Genomic DNA, 19,718 nt, shown 5'->3' with positions numbered 1-19,718 from the left:
TTTTTAAAAAGATTTTATTTATTTATTCATGAGACACACACACACACACACACACACACACACACACACAGAGGGAGGGTGCAGCAGAGACCCAGGCAGAGGGAGAAGTAGGCTCCATGCAGGGAGCCCGATGTGGGACTCGATCCCGGGATCCCGGGGTCACGACCTGGGCCGAAGGCGGCGCTAAACCACTGAGCCACTCAGGCTGCCCAGGTCCCCCCACTTTAATGCGTAACATTGAATTGATTCACCAAGAGACAGCAGGGGGAACAGACACATGGAAACGTGAGAGAAACAGGTAAGCGGTGGGAAGCAGGTGCGCAAGGAGAGTCACTCTTCGGGCGCGCTGAGCGTCTATTCTCTGAAAGGAGAAAAAGTGACATTTTTCTGCTTGCAGAAGCAGCACAGCAAGTCCACGGACACCCCCCTCCCATTTTCCTAACTGAGGTCGTTTGCACTGAAACCTGGGCCACCCTGCCCCTCAGGGCTGCTCCTCGCTTCGTTCCACCTGCCCCAGCTGCTTGGTCCTTTTGCACCATCGAAAGGACGCACACGTTCACCTCTCCCTAAGCTAAGTCGCTCGCTGGTGTGCAAGTGTGAAGTCATTCACGTGTGCGGCACCTGTTGGCACAGCCATCGGTGAGCCGTCCTGCCCTGGGCCTGACCTGACTTGCATTCGCAGAACTAGGAAGGCACCTGGGGCTAAAGAGCCTGCAGCGGCCTGGAGGCTGCCAGGGAGGCAGCGAGGGGCGGGGGGACCTCAGGGGTGCTGCTTTGCCCTTGGCGCCCCAACACCTGCCCCCACTCCACACCTGTTGCCAGCCTCTACTTTACCTGTCCCCGCTGCCTTCCTTCCCGCAGGAGGACTGAATAACCCCCTCGCCTGGCAACGCAGGCTCTGGGAGAGCCGGGCTGGGGAGCAGCCTATCAGTGCCAGGTGACATGACGTCATGCTCCCTTCAGGTGTGTGCACTTGGTCTGCCTTTGCACCCAAATGCCGAGCCACAGGAGGGGAGAGATTGGGAGTGAGGGGGTGGACGGAGGGTTTCGTGATACATCACGATAAAAATGAGTTGGCCAGGTTTGTTTGTTTGTTTTTTTCCCCTCCACTCAATTTAACTGTATTTCTTCCTAAAAAAGAAAAAAATCTTTGAGTAGTTCACATGCAATAAACTGCACGTCCCTAAAGTGTACACTTTGATGCTTATTGGCACTATGTGTATGTTGTGAAGCCGCAGATTGCAAACCCTTCCATCAACTCTAAATGGGGTTCCATGGGGTCACGGCCAGTTTTAACCTCCAATGTGAACGCCTTTTTGGTCTGGGTGGGTGGGTGGGGGTGGAATTCGACACCCCCCCTGCCCCCCGAAGCCCAGGGCCTCACTGTGCGAGGTCACTGATTGAATCCAAGAAATCAATAGCAGTCCCTGCCCGCCACCCTCTCCTTGCACCCCATCCACCTCTTCCGCACAGAGCACAAAAAAAAAAAAAAAAAAAAAAATCCCTTGGACCAACAAAAGCCTCCCGACTTCCAGGCTGACTCACCCACGGTCCTGGGGCACATACTCGGGCTCTGATAAGAGGCAGTCTGTCCTCCGTTTGTTTATCATGAGTCATGCCGGAGACAGGCAGCTACTTTTCTTGCCTCTCAGGTCACGGTTAGGCAAGAATCAGAGGCAGAGACACCCCCATTCAAAGCGCAGTCATCCCGAAAGCGTCCGGCGACTCCCGCCGAGCGAGTTTGGGGACTTGTGACTTAACGGAGACACCTGCTGGTGGAGACGAGGAGCGCCCCAGCCCCGGCCTCGAAGGGGGTCCCCTTTCTTCCCCACGCTCCAGCTCCGAGCGCTGCAGCTTAGCAGCTCCGAGGTTTGCAAGCGGGATGGCAAGAGACAGCTGAGGTTCTGTGCATCCTGCCCAACAACCCCCCAAATTATTAGTGACAGGGCGGGGGGGGGGGCGGGGGTCACAACTTTCAGCCTATGCCCACCTTGGAGTCATTAAACACGCAATTGCTTCAGTGAGGAACCTTCTCCCAGCTGCCAACCCGCCGCCGGTGGTCAGGCTCCAGGCCCCGAGCCCGCCAGCCAGTTGTGAAGGCCCCCGGTGCAAACGGCCCAGCTTTCGATTTATTTAGTCCGTGCCTTCTTGGCCTTGACTGAAAATTCCTGCACACGAGTCCTGATGGGAGCGTGGGGGAAATGTTTCAACTAGAATTAATGTCACGATCCAGTGGACGTAAAGGAGATCTATCTGCTGTTTCAAGGTATTGCGGCAAAATGCTCTGTTTGGAGAAGAAATCACCATAGCAACTCAGCCGCCCCAGTTACAGTAAGCTCAGGGCGACCAAAATAAAAATCCTTACCAAGTCTTAGCATTGGCTGGGGAGGGCTGCTTGACCATCCCGACCGTGTTTTCAGGCGACATTAGCCTCCTTGACGTTTGGTTTCATAAATCGCTTGCAAGGAGGGATGCTTTAAATAATTATACAACTATACGGTCAGGTTACAAACGGAGGGGTTCTAGGCCATTCCCTGCCTGCCAGCTTAAACACGAGCCAACCTCACTGCCAAACATCAGCGTTGTGTCGTTAAAATAGGTTTCCGCAAAGGGCTCATTGTGACTTCTGGTGGCTGGCCAGTCCTGCTCTAAGTTGGGGAGGGACACGGTACTCTAACTGTAAGATGTGAAGAAGAGGCAAATCCATACAAAAGTGGGTTTTCCGTGTGTGGGAGGAAGAAGAGCAAAATCACTCTTGTCTCCCTCCTCGCCTCCGGATGCCCCGCAGTGGGTTTTGCTTCCATGAATGATCTGCTGTGCCTCTAGCATCTTCCTTCTTTTGCTCTGCTCCTTCCTTCTGATCACCAGCATGCAAAATCACCTTCGGAGTGAGCTCGCCTCTCCTCTTTTCATCCAGCTGCACTGGGACCTGGCCTCCTCCCACCCCCGTCTGGTGTGGGCCCTCCAGTTCCCTGGAACTGTCACCCAGGACCCCCCAGGGATTTCTAAGGTGTTGTCCCTGTCGTAGTCTGAGGCCACCGGTGCACCCACGCTCAGCTCCCAACCCTTGTGGGTCACTCCCATGAAATTCCTGGCCGTGTTCGATTCTGGTGCCCACGAGAGATTCAGGATCTCTGAAGAGTCGGCCTCCCCTATGTTCTCACCTCCTAGATTTGGGTATGTTCTGATGTTCTGGTTTGCGTGTTAACCATTTAAATGGCGTCCTTGGTTCTTGTTTTTTAAAATTTATTCATTTATTTTAGAGAGAGAGAAAGCATGAGTGGAGGGAGGGAACGGGTAGAGAAAGAGAGAATTTCAAGCAGACTCCCCGCCAAGTGCAGATCCCAATGCGGGGCTGGATCTCATGACCTGAGCTGAAATCATGAGTTGGACGCTTTACCAAGTGAGCCACCCGGGTGCCCTGTCGGTTCTCACTTCTGCACAGATGTCATCAGCTACACCTTGAATTGAGATTATCTGCCGGACTATTGGTTATTTCTAAATCAACCTTGTTCAAAACTGAACTTTACCTTCTTTCCGAAATGATCACGGCCTTCCCCAGACTCCTTCTCTTCACAGCATCATCATTTTCTGAGCCTTGGCTTAAAGCCTAAATAATAATATAGACTCCTCCTTGGCATCGATGTTCTTTGCCACATTCCTCTTCAATACTTGGCCTTCTTTCCATTTCCAAAGCTCTAATCTTAGTTCTGGTTGTCATTCTCTGTCACTTGGGTTGTTGCCACAGCTTCCAGAATGGTCTTTCTACCTCCAATCCTTCCTTTTAGGTGGCAAGGTGCTGCAGAAAGAAAGTAGGCTTTGGAGTTTGAGTCCCATCTCTGCTATTTGCTTCTGTTGTGACTTTGATTTCTTAATCTCTCAATCTTAGCTGCCTCATCAGCAAAGCAGGGAAGATCCCTACTTCAGGCTGTGAGGCCGTAGTGGAGTAACATATATAAAACATCGAGCCCTACCTTCTCTCTGAGGCTATTCTGGATTCCTATACCTGGATATGACGTCTTCCTCTGACCTCCAGAACACTTCTACCTTGCTTGTGGTATTTTACTTATTTTACTTGTAATTACTTGTTCATGCTTTTTGACTTCTCTTTACCATAGGCTGAATGTCCCTTAATGCCATGGGCTTTTGCAGCATCAAGCCCAGAGACAGCCCTTTGTCTTCTGCAGTAAATGCCTCACGCCGAAAACAAACCTGCCCAGTCATGCTTCCCTTAGTCTACTAAACTATCTGCTTCCTTAAGCTTCTGCTGGGCGTCACCCTTCCCAAAAACAAAGTTGCACAGAAAAGCAAAGCTCTCAGTGAAAGGCATGCTCACACTGACACCAAATTCTGTTAGAAAAGGGTCCCCGCATATCACCATCTTCATTAGACCTGGTCTATTTGCTATTTTCATGAATCCCAGGAAACTCTCTTAGTTGAAATCACAAGTTGATTTTGCTTACCTGACTCCCAGGCCCTCGGGGAGCAGTCAGTGCTCTTCTGGTATAGAAATACCTTCCACAGGCAAGTGAATCATTGGGAATATCTAAAATTCCTCTTCCTTCTCCTTTTCAGGGGTCAGTTTCCTGCCTCAGTCAGGGGCTAGACAGAAACAGAACTGAGATAGAAAATTCAGGTGAGCTTTTGTAAACAGAGAAACAGAGGTCCACTGAGCATCTTAAAATGAGTCTACAGTTCTTAAATATTTAATTTATAGTTCGTAATATTACCATCTTAGTATCAAAGTACAGTTCTTAAATATATATGAGTATATATCCATGCCTATGTATAGTATCCATCTTCTAGTTTATGAGGTTTAATTTTAGGTTGAATGAGGCTGGAAATTCAGTTTTAGCATCATATGGGAGCTCACATTGGCAACACCACTTGCAAAGCATAATTTTTCCAGAAAGTTAGAAATATGACTCTCATACAAATAGAAAAAAACCCAAAAACAACAGAAGTCAATGACTTTATTAGATTCAATTAATGAGGAAACCAATAAGATGTTAGGACTGATTTAAAAGAAAATTAAAGGCTCAGAGATTTGTAGCTGGTCCAATGAATGCAGAAATAAATTTGCTAATAAATGTAGAACCGGTTCAGGTCCCGCTAGGCAATACTCTTGCAATGCTACCTAGGCAACACCCTTGCAATGCTACAGAACAAGAATCACTTGTATCGCTGTCGGGGTTTCTACAAGTTAACTTCTATTCTCATACAGTTGCAAAATAGTCAGTAAGAGGTACCCAGCCCTGGAAATCAGATGACCCCCAGGTAGTATATGCTACTAGATGACATCCAGCTCTTTTTTAAATTTCATTTTATAAGTAATCTCTGCACCCAGTGTGGGGCTTGAACTCATGACCCCGAGATCAAGAGTCACATGCTCCACTGCTTGAGCCAGCCAGGCACCCCAACAACATCCAGCTGTAAACAGAAAAGGTACTCCGTATGCTCTTTGACCGATTTCCAAATTCTACATATTTGCTTTTGACATTATTAACCCAGAGAGGCACGGAAACAAACCAATTTGCTTTTTTTGTGACACATCTGTAATTAGGTATCTGGAAGTGGACCACTCATCAGCAGTGTTTCATCATGGGCTCTGGGGTCAGACTGTTTGGGTTCAAATCATGATTCCATCATCTACCAGGCAAATGACTTAACCTGTCACTTGGATTCACTGCAGCAAAAGAGGCTTTTAAGTGATAGTACTTTTAGGTCTTTGTCATGACGATTATATCACTACTCCTAAGAAAGGGTTAATTATTCTACCAAAGCCTTAATTCTGACATTAAAACATTTTGAGAAATAACCTGTCTTATGCCTTATTAAGAAGCGATTGGTCCTACATTTTAAAGCAGAAACCAAAATAACTACATCATCAAAATGAGCCAATTAGTCAACTAATTTAATAATAATTAAACTTAAGAGATTACAGTAAATTCTAGATGTGTCAAGAGGATAATTTACTTTCAACTTTGACGTTGAAGGAACAACAACAAAAAAACTGTATGAGTCAGGGGCGGCAGGAAATTAATCTCTGTTGAGTTAAGATGTTCCAGGCATTGTGCTTACACATATTCATTACATGTCAACAAATGAGTGTTTTCAGAAGGAGAATAGTCTTTTTTCTCCCCCTCTCTAAGGGCAGATGTACAAAATAAAAAGCAGTAAGGGAAAAATAACCCAAAGAAAATTATGCTAAGGCCTTAGAAAGTGGGTTTATCACACAAGTCAAACGCAAAAGCAGGGGTTGGAAGAACAGTTCAGCTTTAATCATTTATTCTGCACAACAAAAAGCACATTAAATATTCTCTTCATTTTAAATTGTATTTACCAACATGTTGGAAATATGATGCACTGGGAATACATGTTCTTTCACTATGCATTGTTATTTTTACTTTGCCCACAAAATGCTGAGGAAAATACTGAATAAATACATTTTATTAAAAACACACACACAACTCCTGTTACAAATTGATATAAATTAGTTATGTCTCCCTCCCATCCAAATTTTGGCTTACATACATTCCCTTAAATCAAAAAACAGCAGTGGTGTGGCTTACCAAAAACCTGTGGATATAGACGGTTAAGTCCTGAAGTTTGGAATTGGACAGGAAGTAGCAATAAACCAAAATAGAAAGCAAAATAATGAAGAAAAATGACAACTCACGTTGAAGTCTGGATACATTTTAATATATTCAAGACTGAGAAAAGAACTTTCCTAAACTGTTGGTTTTTAAAAGGACATTTCTAGGCTAAACTGAGCAACAAAAGAGAAGAGAATTTCCCTAAAGAAGTTTTCTGAGCCAAAGGAAAATCAAATTATGCCTGAAAAACAAAAGCAAAGACTAATGATGTCTGTCTCACCCACTTCTTCGGATTTGCTTCAGTGTAGACTTTCCTGCTGAAGGCCATTTATTAATTCTATGTTCTGTTATCTCAACACAACAAAATCTAGACTTAACCCTCTGTGTCCCAATGGGTTGATGAATGGGACAATTATCTTCAGTCCCTTATGAGCAGGGAAATGGCATTTTGGATCTACTCAAACATACAGCCTCCTAAGCCCTAGACTGAAGTAGTGGCAATGTCCTGCCAAAAGGACACTATTTACATGGCTGCTATTAATACATAAAATGATTACTTGCATAATTTTTTTTTAAAAATCAAGAGGTACTATGATTTAAGCAAACAAGGTTGAAAATGATTTCTCTCAGCTTTCATACACTCTGATTTTTATGCAAAAAAACTTGGTAAAATAGAATAAAGCTGATCTCAGGCTTTTAAAAAAGGTTTTTTAAAAAGCTAAGCATGAGTTCATAAGTAAACGGGATGTTTACTATTCTGAAAGAAAAAAGGCAAAGGTAACTATGATGCTAGGCAATAAAGTGATACATTAATTTTGCGAATTCATGCATTAGTTCCTTTGCCAAAGATTCTTAGATTATAAAAATGTGTGAAAGAATTTGGTAAAAGTCAGTACATAATGGTTCTATTGAAGGTTTTTCACCATTGACGACAGCTTAAAATAGATTTATTTAGTTGGAAGGGGAAGTGGTGGTGAGAGCCTTGTGTCTATAATGAGCATTTTCAAGTTCATTAGAGACTACTATTCATAATTCAAATACACAACGAAACAGCTCATCTGTCTTTCAAATGTCCAGTACGTACAACAGCAAAAAACAGAATCCAAGAGAGGGAGACACCGGCTCTCTAAATACAATTAACACTGTATTCTACGTTGTACGAGATGACAAGGGCTGTTTAAAATGGTGGCCTTATGAATACAGCTTATTTCTGAAAGCTTAAATTGAAGTGGAACCCATATAAACAAATGCGCTATGTTCCAATTTGCCTTTTCTTGTAATGCAAGAACAATATAAGGCAGGTAGAATTATGCAAGAAAAACCAGAAACTATATACCACGAGCAGAAGTGCTACAATAGGATGAAGAAAAATGGTGATAACCATCTCCTTTGGAGGTGTGACGTTATTTTTAATGTACTTTTCGCTCCGACTGGACTCTTAAATCAGTACATACAGAAGTGAAAATTAACATATGTACCCGACATCTCGTTTTCTAGTCTCTAGCGTATCTTTTTAACCTTCGGACAAAATTTAGTAGCCCTACCTTTTAATCTACTGTAAGCTAATTTTTGTTTCCTGTCCTCTTCCCAATTCCTCAGATCACTGTACCGTACGGAGATCCATATAACAACATGGTTCCCTGAAATCTCTCAACTCATTCTTGCGGTGCCCTTGTATAGAGTTTGAAATCCACATCTACTTTAGCAGTATTAACGTAGGCTAACATACCGAGAGAGCAGGAAGTCAACACGAGAGGTTCAGCTTGGAGAGGTTGGTTGAAAGAACTTCCGTGAAGGTGAAGACCATTTTGTGTTATGTGGTCCAGTGTCTACTCTGAGTTCCAACACCGTGATGAATAAAAACATGGCTGATGCGGAGGAAAACGTGTAACTGTGCACGGTATGGCTAGCGGGGCTGATGTCTATATTTGCATCAGCTCTTGAGGTAGAAAATTTACTACTCATTACTAGATAGGAAAATAATACCTACGTCAACAATGTTGAAATAGAAAAGTTTAAAAACTGCACAAAGATGCTATGAAGGTCCCTGTATGTACACTTCGGTAAAAAGCTAACCTAACTCAGTTGGAAGGTTTGAGAGGGAGATGGTTTTGTGAGTTTTTAAATATGTCTATATTTCTCTAGAATTCTTATCTATTCTATGCATTGATCTTCCATTTACTTTTTTAATTCCTTTATCTTGACTCCAGGAAGGAAAACCAAATCTTAAAGACTTGGTGGGCCATTCACTTGCTTGTATGGGAGTCCTCACACAGATGCAAGGAGCCGCTCTGCACAGAGGCACGAGATGGAGTGGGGGGCACCAAGAGGTGAGCTTAGGCTGCTTGGGGAGAAGATCTGGTGCTGGTGGCCTCAGGGCATGTGAAGAGAGTCTCAGGAAAGAGGAAGTCTCAAGAGACTCTAGGCATTTGGTGGGCTCAGAGGTCTCAGATTTAGTAGGTTAAATATTTGGAAACTGAGTGTTCTAAGGACTCCTTCACTTTAACACCATCAAATTCTGGAAAGAGATAATTCATCACATGTCTAAAAACGACTGGCTTTGCACAGTGCATGTTACATACACTCAGGGGATTAGGACGTTAACTGGCAAGGTGTAGAGGTGGCTGTTTTACAACAGCAGTAGGAAGTCCTGAGGAATTTGAGTTAGGGGTAGAAAGGTGGATGAACGTGCTTGAGGGCAATGCAGGGAGAAGTGGTGAGGGAGAGCAGAGGGGTGTTCTTCTGTGTTTTGGGGCCCCTCTGAAGAAAGATGGTAAGAATGTGACCTTGCGTTTTATTGGTTTGCATTAGAAACATAAACTTCTGCCTGTTTCAAGAGTGGCCTTCTATCAACACCTGTGGACACCTCACCTGCTCCAGACCCACCTCATTTAAGAACCGAGTGTGCTGACCCTGGCCTGGACAGCGCAGGGAGCCAGGAGAGCCGGCACAGCAGAGTAAATACAGGGCCTGAACGCAGAGTTCCAGGAGGAATCTTGGCCTCTGGGCCACAGAGCCAGGAAACAGATGGCACAGCCGTTCAGCGCTGGAAGACAATGAAATTCTGAGACGATCATTAATTGCGACCTATAGGTGCAGGCAAAGAGCAGCTGGGAAGCCCAGTCACGGGACCAGGAGATGGCCGTCTCACGGTTCATTTCCTCATTTTCCCCTTTGACAGGACCTCTGCATAGGAGGTGTGGATGAAGTCATAGAGCTGCTTGGCATTGCCCGCGTTGCCCAGAACACCCACCAGCTGGTCCTGCGACAGGCTGGCCAGTTCTGCGATGTTCTTTACATGATGCATCAAGGCACGGCAGTTTTTGGCATTCACCCCTGGCATCTTTAACAAGAAGTCCTGGGGACCAGGGTTATACTTTTCTGACTCGGGGAGCGTTTCAGAATCTGCCGTGACAGCCATGGCCGTGGCCGCATCAGGCTGTGGCTTGTTTTGCTTCAGCTCCTCGAACAGCTCGGCGGTGGCGTGAGGGGATGGGCACCAGAGAATCCGGAGTCTGGGGAAGTGGAGCGTGAGGAGGGTGAGTTTGGAACTGATGTCGTTGCTGGAGATCTCTTGGTGGAAGGCGCCCCGGGAAGTGAGGGAGAAGGGCTTCCCGGGGTCAAACTCTATCAGTAGCACCGGGCGCTTGTAGTAGCGGGACATGGAGATGCATTGGCCGTACAGGCGGCCGTTGTTTAAAGAGCCAATCAGGTCACTGATGCTCTTGCGCTCCACGCACATTTCCGGGGTCAGAATGTAGTCTCCGACCTCCAGGGTCACGGGCTCGATGTCGATGCCCCGACGGTGGATCAGGGATGGGAGTTCACTGCGAAACTCCCGCACGTCCACCACGATTGTTTGCTGTGTCCTGTTCTGCTCCTGGCCGCCTAGGAACAAAAAAGCACCACTATAAGTGATGTCACTGAGGAAGAGCTCACAAAGTTGAATAGAACAATTAAAAGTTTAAAATCTGTAGTTTCTGGGGTGCCTGGGTGGTCCAGTCGGTTAAGCCTTGGACTTGATTTTGGCTCAGGTCATGATCTCAGGGTCCTGAGATCCAGCCTGAATTCGGGCGCCCTACTCAGTGGGGAGCCTGCTTCTCTCTCTCCCTCTGCCCCTTCCCCCTGCTTGCACTCTCCCTAAAATAAGTAAATAAATCTTAAAAAAAAAATGTGTTTCTGTTGTCAGCCTCTGAAGCACGGTAACATAATATCCCATGTTGTTATTCCTCATTTTTCTGTGTTTTCAGAAAGGTTTGTTTACAGAGTAAATAAAAGAAATTTCTCTTAAAACTAAATAGAGCTGCTAGGAGAGTCATGATGATTCACAAACATCAGCGTTTGCCATCGCCCTCTCTCTGGTGTGGTCCCTGATGGTTGCACTGCCCAAGTTCTACTGACCATCGTACTCCTAATTCCTATGACAGTCTGGCACGTACTAGATGCTTAAAAAGGCTTGCTGAGTAAACTGCCTTATAAGCTGTTGTGAAAAATTCTGGAGCCGTTAGCGCTTTTACCGGTGAGTCTGGATGTGGAGAAAAAGGAAGAAGCCAGTAGAACAGGACTTCCCATATTTGAGCGTGCCCAGAACCGCTTGTAAAGCAAATTAAAGGTGGTTCTATACTCAGAATAATGGTGCTGTAAGATGCAGATGTCCTAATCCCCAGGACTGTAAATATGTTACTTTATGTGGCAAAAGCAACACTGCAAATGTGATTAAATTTAGGACCTCAGGATTGGGAAATTTTTCTGGATTATCCAGGTGGGCCCAATGGTCCTTACAAGTGAAAGAGAGAAGCAGGAGGGTCAGAGTCCAAGCCACTGGCTCTGAAGGTGGAGGATGGGGCTGGGAGCCAAAGAGTGCAGGTGCCTCTAGAAACTGGGAAAGGCAGGGATATAGATTCTCTCCTCCAGCCTCCGGGAGGAGCACAGCTGGGGCTCACGCCTTGGTTTTAGCCTAGTGAAACCCATGTGGACTTTGGAATTTTATGACAATAATTATGAGATAAGGAGTGTGTGTTGTGGTGTTAGAGCAGCTGTGGGACAGACTCAGAAGGACAGACTTCTGTAAAGAGCACCTGTGTGGCACCTATAGGCTCAAATCTAGCTTTCTCCGTTCGGCCTGACGTTCTATATTCTGCATGAAATGTCATCAACCTATCTGAGTTAATAAAGACCTTCTTTAAAAAAAGACCTAGATGCTCTGAGGCCATGTTTCTCAAAGCATGGTCCAGGGACCACTGATATCAGAAGCTCCGAGATGTGGACCCCGTTTCAGATCCACTGAATGAGAATTTGCACGGAGTGAGGACTGTGGCTGCATAGCTTTGACAAGCGCCGAGGCATTCCAGAGGATACTGGATCCAGGAGGCCCGTGGCTCTAACCCGGTCCTCACTAGAGGGGAAGTCAACTCAGTAGTATTGTGTTCCTCTGGCCACTTGGCTGATAGCAGCTGCTGCCATGGAGGGATGAGGTTTCGGGGAGAGGGGGACTGTTTCTGGGTTCCGCTGCACTTGGAATTCAGCAGCTCTTGCTGGCATGCCACGGTTCAGGCGCCGCACGGCAACGAGGGTGCCACGCACCTGGGATGTGAGGAGGTGCCAAGAAGCAGCACACGGGGGCAGGAAGCGAAGTGGGGATGCGCTCCAAACAGCTCCTGTCTAATCTGAGGGAAAACGGCTTCTTCGGGTAAAAATAAGAACCTCGTTGCCATTTATAAAAGTTTCTTGGCAACGGTACATTCTGAATCTCAGCCAACCAACCAGGTTTACAAGCAGCGCTGGAATGTGACCGACTTTGAGGCTGGGGTGCCTAGAACAGGGCCCCCTTATTTCACAGATGAGGAGCCAGGGGTCTGGGAGGGCCGCGTGGTGAGAGAACGGTGGCAGCGCTGGCTCTGGGGATGGGAGTAGGCACCCATTTTTACAAGTTTGTGGAGAGAAACCACACCTCTACAGAGAAGCTCTGGAACCTATCCTCCCTCCCCCGGCCTCCGTCATAGGACCGGGAGCGCTTGGCCACAGGATGGGACTCACCTGCTTTCCGCGTGTCGGTGGGGGTGCCTGCCACTGCGGAGCCTCTTGCCAGGTCCAGGTTCCCTTCATCCCTGCCTTCCCTTCCCTCTGGGACAACCATGCTTGCCTTCTCCCTGGGGAGGACAACATTTTAAACATTTTTTTTTTTTTAGATTTTATTTATTTATTCATGAGAGACACAGAAAAGAGAGAGGCAGAGACACAGGCAGAGGGAGAAGCAGGGTCCAAGAAGGGAGCCTGACGTGGGACTCAATCCTGGGACCCCAGGACCATGACCTGAGCTGAAGGCAGACACTCAACCACTGAGCCACCCAGGCATCTCCATTTTAAATATTTTTTGAACTAATTTCAAAATTCCAGATTTTAATCTTTTATTGATTATAATACAGAAAATGGCCACAAGAGCGTCAAGATGAGAAATGTGTTAGATAAACCTACACAGATGAGCAAGGGTAAAGCAAGGAGGAGGAACTTCTTGGTTAGGTGCTCCTTCTAATTTTCCAGAGTTGTTTATTTTCCATCCTTTATGTCCTTGAAACACTTTGAGACATGAAATAAGCAGGTAAAAAAATGCCACCAATAGGCTGAGACTTTTTATAAAAATAGGCTAACGTGGTACTGAGCATTAAGAATAATTTAAATCGGGCCGCCTGGGTGGCTCAGCGGTTTAGCACTGCCTTCGGCTCAGGGCCTGATCCTGGAGACCGGGGATCGAGTCCCGCATCAGGCTCCCTGCATGGAGCCTGCTTCTCCCTCTGCCTGTGTCTCTGCCTCTTACTCTCTCTGTGTCTCTCATGAATAAATAAAATCTTAAAAAAAAAAAAGAAGGTCTCTTCCATTAAAAAAAAAAAGAATAATTTAAAGCATTTATATTCCAATGTGTTCAGAGTAAATCATTAATAGGAATGGTTAAAGACTAATGATTAAGAAAATCAAAGCACAGATGACAGGACTTCGATTTAAAAAACACCAGGTGGGAGGCCCCATTAAACACTTGCAATTCAAAAGGCAAAATCCACAGTAGGACAAATTTCCCAACAGAGATTTAAACAAACAGATAAATAAATAAATAAATAAATAAATAAATAAATAAATAAATAAATAAATCAAGAACTCAGTTTAGGTGATAGAGCAGCATGGATTCCCTCACTCATAGATTTGTCTTAAAAAAACTTTCTGGAGTGCTCCTACCCGAGGTGCTAGGAGCTCTGGATATACATATGGTTACATAGTAATTCCTGTCTTCAAAGTAGCTCAGTATCTCACACCTGGCTCAATCATAATTAAGATTTGTTATCAGGGGCTACAATCATGACAATGTCCTCGATAACCAGAGAGTGAGGAGGCCAGGCTTGCCATGGTCTTATTTGTCAAAACCAGGGAATTACGTTATCATCAATCCATGAACCAGCAAGCGCTATGTGTCCGACTGGTGCTGGGGTCGGAGGGGAAGAGGGAATGTATGAGGCTGGCTCTCTTCCCTCATGGGGTATGAAACTGAGTAGGAGAAGCAAGAACAGGCAGGAAACGATGGTGGCAGTAACAGAGCCCGGGTTACGGTGACACACAAGGGGGATGGATCCTCAGGACTCACTCATAATTTCAATAAGGAGTTAAACAGCACAGATTTTCCAAGTAAAGGAAATAAAACCAGATGGATGGATATTCCAACCACCTTGGGTAAACGATGTGTTAGAACAGGGCACTACTCGAAGATACCACTAAAGAACAGAAATTACAACTTTGAGTTCTATACTCTAAAACAATATACAAACGCACAGCTATTTTTAGTATGACATTTGGTAACTAGTTCATGCAAGGGGCCAGGCACAGTTCCAGGTCCAGGTTGCCTCAAGATTCTTAATACGGGCGGCAAGTGGGGCCTGCTGGACAGCCACTCCTTACTGCTCCGTGATACCTCCTAGGCTCCAGTTGAAGACAAGAGGCAAGGTATCCAGACAAGTTCTTGCTCTTCAATTTCTTTTTCTTTAACATTTGGGATTAATATTGGGATCTCTTCCCCCTTTATTTCAATTTACTTTACTGGCTAAGCTACACGTCACACACGGGGGCACCCCAGTTTCCTGATTAATCTGTAGTCTGTGAGAGGCTGAGTAGTCTAGTGGCTTAGAGTATGAATCCGTATTTTGTGGATCTGAAACCCCTGACCAGCCATGTGGCCTTAGGCAAGTAGTTTAATGGCTCTGTGCCTCAATTTCATCTGTAAAATGGGCATAATAATAAAACCTACCTCAAAAGAGGCACATTAGGAGGATTATCCAATGTATAAGGTACTCAGAACAGTGCCTGGCACATACCAGGCATTATAAAATGTTAGCTGTTATTATAACAGTATGTATAATGCGGTAACCTCATCCTCTAATTATCTGTGACAATGCTGAAAAACCGAAGATTTGTTTCAAATGATTCCACAGTGGTTTCAATTAATATTGTCATATAAAAACAGCTAGTTTACTGTGAAATGTTATAATTTAACTGCATATTGAATCTGAGAAATAATAAACTCCTGAAATGAAGCCTGGATTGTGAAGCACATGATAGGTCTCCCTAACTGGTAACACAAATGTTTAGTGTAACAGAAATTTGCCATCATTATAAATATTTAGTTCTTTGCTTTCAACAGTTAGCATAATTATCCAAGTCACTCTGTGTGACAGATACAAATTACTAATTAAAAATGCAGATTCCGGGGGAATCCCTAGGTGGCTCAGCAATTTAGCGCCTGCCTTCAGCCCAGGGCATGATCCTGGGGCCCCGGGATCGAGTCCCACGTCGGGTTCCCTGCATGGGGCCTGCTTCTCCCTCTGTCTGCGTCTCTGCCTCTTTTTCTCTCTTTCTGTCTCTCATGAATAAATAAATAAAATATTTTTAAAAATGCAGGTTCTTATTTCCACTTAATCTGGAGTACAGAAGTTTCTTATTTTTGCTTCAATGTCTCTAATGATATCTGAATAGCTTGTACAACATGATAATATAGGGAGGAGATGCTGAACTAGGAATCTTCCTCCAACAGGCATGTATTCTGGTCCTCATGCTAACTCATTTTTGGAATCACAGTTTCTTTTTTTTTTTTAATTTTCTTTTTATGATTTAAGGAATCTCCACACCCAACGTGGGGCTCGAACTCACAAACCTGAGATCAAGAGTCGTGTGCTTCACCTACGGAGCCGGCCAGGCGCCCTGGCGATCACATTTTCTAAATAAGATTCCAAAGAATCTTACCCTTGCCTTTGAAAAGCAGTGACCTCTCCAAAACTATGTATACTCAGAATGTTACTGCCAATTTTTCTACCCAGGGAGCATTTTATTATCAATACTTAGGAGAGTCGTTTTTTTTCCTCTTGTCATCTGTAATCGACTGATCTAGCCCAGGCAAGCTCTCCTTCCACTGCCAGTTTGCCAGATTCATTCCTTTTGGGTTATTTTAAATAGTAGCACTGCTTTTATTCTTACGACATCACCCACGGAGGTCCTGGCAAAAGCACGTTGTCTTATTCTCACATTAAATTTCTAAGCACAGGCTCGGTGCAAATGCTCTTTCTGCAACACGCTTCATTTATATTTTCCTTTTCAAAACAAATACTTCTCAAATTCCCCAAGTTTTCTGGGAAAGTAAATGCCTTAAGATTCTAAATGGTGTAACTACCTGGTTGTTGTGTAATATGGGAAGATCTAACTCCTAATAAGTAGATGGTCACCATTGAGAGCTAGGAGATTAAGCTGGGCCACAGATAAAATTACATTAAAATCTGATATGGGAATTATCTCATAGACTGAAATGTGGGGGACAGTAGTCCATGTTCCGGATTCTGTTGGTGGTTTCTAGTATATACCAGGCTTATCCACACGTTGTCACCCAGCCCTTCTGGTGTGGAGACTCGCTTATATGAAACAGGAGTGGCATGGGGCGGTGGTACCTTGTGACAATCCACTCAAAATACTCTTTTCTAGATGAGGTTCCCCGATGCACCGAAGAAGGCGCAGCCTGGGGCATAAAAACTCACCTACCTAGGTGCCTTCTTCCCCACATCCTAGCAGGCTCTTTTGGCTACAACTCTGCAGGGAAGGCCCAGTCTCCCCAGGATGGCTTCTGGGAGGATGAGCTCTGAATGCTTAGAACATTCTGTCTGAGGCCTGGGGGAGGGAAGGGTCACATGGCACCAGTCTGATCAGATGATTTATGCTCACAACTTGATTTATGGTGAATACCTGTTTTTGCTCTGCGGGGCTGGAGTCTGTCATGTGCGTACTCTGTGGCTATGTGACTGACCCCCAATAAAAACACTGGACCCCAAGGCGCGAGGAAGCCCCCTTGTCACCAATGCTCAGCAAGTGCTGTCACACCTTGCAGCTGGAAGATGAAGCACATCGGCAGGACTCCACAGGGAGAGGACGCCTGGGAGCTCATGCCTGGTTTTCCTGGACTTTGCCCCATCGCTTCTTACCTTCTGCTGATTTTAATCTGTATTATTTTGCTGTCATAAACCCAAACTGTGAGTGTACCAGTTTTTTTCTGGCTCCTGTGGGCCCTACTAGTGAATCACCGAGCCTGAGGGTGGTCTTGGGGGGCCGCCCTCAACGTGAACACCAGTATCCTAATCTGAGTGATCTCAGTTCTGCGTGCTCCTTTGTAACTTGGCGACGGTTAACCGGTGAAGCCTCCTGCAGAGCATGTTTTGTGAAGAGTAAGGGACTAAGGTTAAGAGGTACTGGCCCACATCCTGTAGCACCAATTCTTTGATTCCATTCCTTCATATCTGTTGCCTTCTCTCTCTTCTTCAACCTCATCTTGGCTACCTCTGTTTCTCCTGACTCGTTTCCCTGCTCCATCCCTCAGGTGGCTTATCTGTCACTTCTTTCATAAGGCCATCCTGGTCCCCACACTGGCCAGGTCTCTCTGACATGTGCTAGTGTACCCCGTTCTTTCACCTTTGCAGCCAGACTTTGCACATGTCTGCTTCGTGGAACATTCAGAGGGACTTAATGTTCACCTTTTCCACTAGAGGATAAGCTTGAGGAGGGCAGGGACTTCCGGCAACGCTGTGACTATAGCATTTTATTATTAGCACAGAGCTTGGTGCCTAACAGAAGCTCAGTAAATATCTGTTGACTGTTTAGAGTCTTGGGGGAGTGTGGGTCTTCTCTAGAAGACATAAAGAAGCGCCGAAAGCTTTGGACAAGAAGAGGCAGGCTGTTTAACACTTGCCTGGTTATCGCACTTCTTGAAATATTGTTCCAAAAAACATATATCTAGGGGTGCCTGGGTGGCTCACTTGGTTAAGCGTCTGCCTTCGGCTCAGGTCATGATCCCGGGGTCCTGGTCCCGGGGTTCTGGGATCGAGCCCCCAAGTTTGGCTCCCTCCTAGCAAAGAGTCTACTTCTCCTTTTCCCTCTGCCCTCCCCTCCGGCTCATGCTCTCTCCCTCAAATAAATAAATAAAATATTTTTAAAAACCCCACCTGTATATACATACATATCCCAGAAAACCATCCCAGAGAGCATTTTAATAGAAAACATTTTCATAGGGTGAAAGGACTGACCACAGGCTAGAAGAATCCATGGCCAAGGCATGGGGTAAAACCAGAAGATACAGGGGGTAGGGGGGGAATGGTCCTGCCCATGTAACCTGCCAAGCCCCTCCACGGGGACTCAGTGGCACTGATGCAGTAAGCCCCCGGAACGTATGCCCTGGATGAAATGGGGCACGGGGATATTTTAGGTGTACACTGAGAGCCCACAGTCAGTGTTGGAGGAAGGCTGTCTATTTTGAAATTCTGTGTGGAGCCCTGGCAAGCTAACAGCCACTAAAAATGATTTCCGCCCTCTTGTTGCCATTGATACATTACCCACGTCTGAGGCTTGGAAGATTGGTCAGCCCAAGCCGTATTCTCCTCTGGTCTAGCCATTTCTCTGGCTCAGCTCAAGGATGCCCTGTCTAGCCCCCGCCCTGGCTTTTGAGGTCCCTTAGAGACCATGCGACACATCTTCCCTCACGAGGCTGCCATCTCCTTGACAACACCCCCGGTGCAAGGTTATCAGATTTCTCAAACACCTGCGGGGGTGTAAAAGGTGGCCATCCAGTCTGTGCATATGTCACTTGGAACATTTTCCTTATGTGACACTGGAAAGCATTTTCTATTTGGATTCGGAGTATTACCAGACGCTCATCCTAGAAACAGTACACGTACGTTCAGATCAACATCACACCTTCAAAACAGTATTTTCCCAGAGTGATTCTACTGCTGGTGATCTGAACCAGCAGTAGGGGTGGAGGGGGGAGGGAATGTAAAAGCATTTCCCAGCAAATGGTAAGGCGGTCACCCACCCACAGACAATGGCAATTTTACCAGGAGAAAATAAATCATAATTCCAAGGGAAGGGAGAAAGCTTGTGTGTGTAGGGGAGGGGGGAGATTTAAGAACGTATTTCTTGAGAAAAGGGGTGGCTAAGCTGTATTTCTGGTGTTCTCTGTTACGAGTCTTTACAAGCAGAAAAGCAGTTCTCGCCACATTTCCAATATTCTGTTAAATCACTGAAAGGCAACTGGAGAAGATGGAAAAGACAAGGAGGGGACAAGAAATGTGCATATAGCCCAGAGCTGAATCAGACCACAGGTTTATCTTGAGGTGACCCTCCGAGCCTCCTTCCCTCTCCATCTTTCCTGAGGGCAATTAGGTAGGCCCCCACTCAGAGAAGCCTCTACATCTTGAAAGGCCTCTATGTATTACCTTATGAGTTTCTCAAAAGCTTCCTTTTCCTTCCGCAGGGCAGTGAGATAGCGCTGTTCCTCGGTTGAACCTCCATATATAAGAAAGTAGACCCTGCCAGTTAAAACAGAACTCTTTTAGGCTATAAAAACACAATTTTTAATCCCTGAAAGGAAGAGCGCAGCATTCAAAATCAGCAATCTACACTGCTCAAATAATAAATATTTGACCAAGAATAAAAGGCTCCATTAATCACGTACCTAAAATTAAGCTGCTGCAACCCCACCTGGTAAAAGTCTCATTACCACATTTTTTTCCTCCTTTACCGAAAGGAGGAATAGAGTTTAGGTAAACACTG

At 45.6% G+C, this 19,718-nt stretch overlaps 1 protein-coding gene across 6 annotated transcripts in view; it reads right to left on the bottom strand.

Annotated features, from left to right (window-relative positions):
* Nucleotides 1-209: 209 nt before the first annotated feature.
* ERCC4 (ERCC excision repair 4, endonuclease catalytic subunit) overlaps nucleotides 210-19,718 on the bottom strand; it is a 40,019-nt gene continuing 20,510 nt past the window's right edge. For 3 of the 6 annotated variants that reach the window (XM_072835843.1, XM_072835844.1, XM_072835845.1), the window contains 3 exons: nucleotides 19,382-19,474; nucleotides 12,633-12,745; nucleotides 6,260-10,484 (listed from right to left, as the gene is read on the bottom strand). In XM_072835843.1, coding sequence (XP_072691944.1) covers nucleotides 9,751-10,484; nucleotides 12,633-12,745; nucleotides 19,382-19,474 — 940 coding nt within the window. In that variant the 3' untranslated portion in view covers nucleotides 6,260-9,750. Of the gene's footprint in view, nucleotides 362-834; nucleotides 1,132-1,545; nucleotides 2,182-3,530; nucleotides 3,800-4,463; nucleotides 4,619-6,259; nucleotides 10,485-12,632; nucleotides 12,746-19,381; nucleotides 19,475-19,718 lie in introns of those variants that run through there. The other 3 variants (XR_012035497.1, XR_012035495.1, XR_012035496.1) reach the window with 3 other exon arrangements.

This window comes from Canis lupus, chromosome 8 (assembly GCF_048164855.1).
Source record: "Canis lupus baileyi chromosome 8, mCanLup2.hap1, whole genome shotgun sequence".
Lineage (NCBI taxonomy): Eukaryota > Metazoa > Chordata > Mammalia > Carnivora > Canidae > Canis > Canis lupus.
This window is presented reverse-complemented; position numbering and strand designations above follow the sequence as displayed.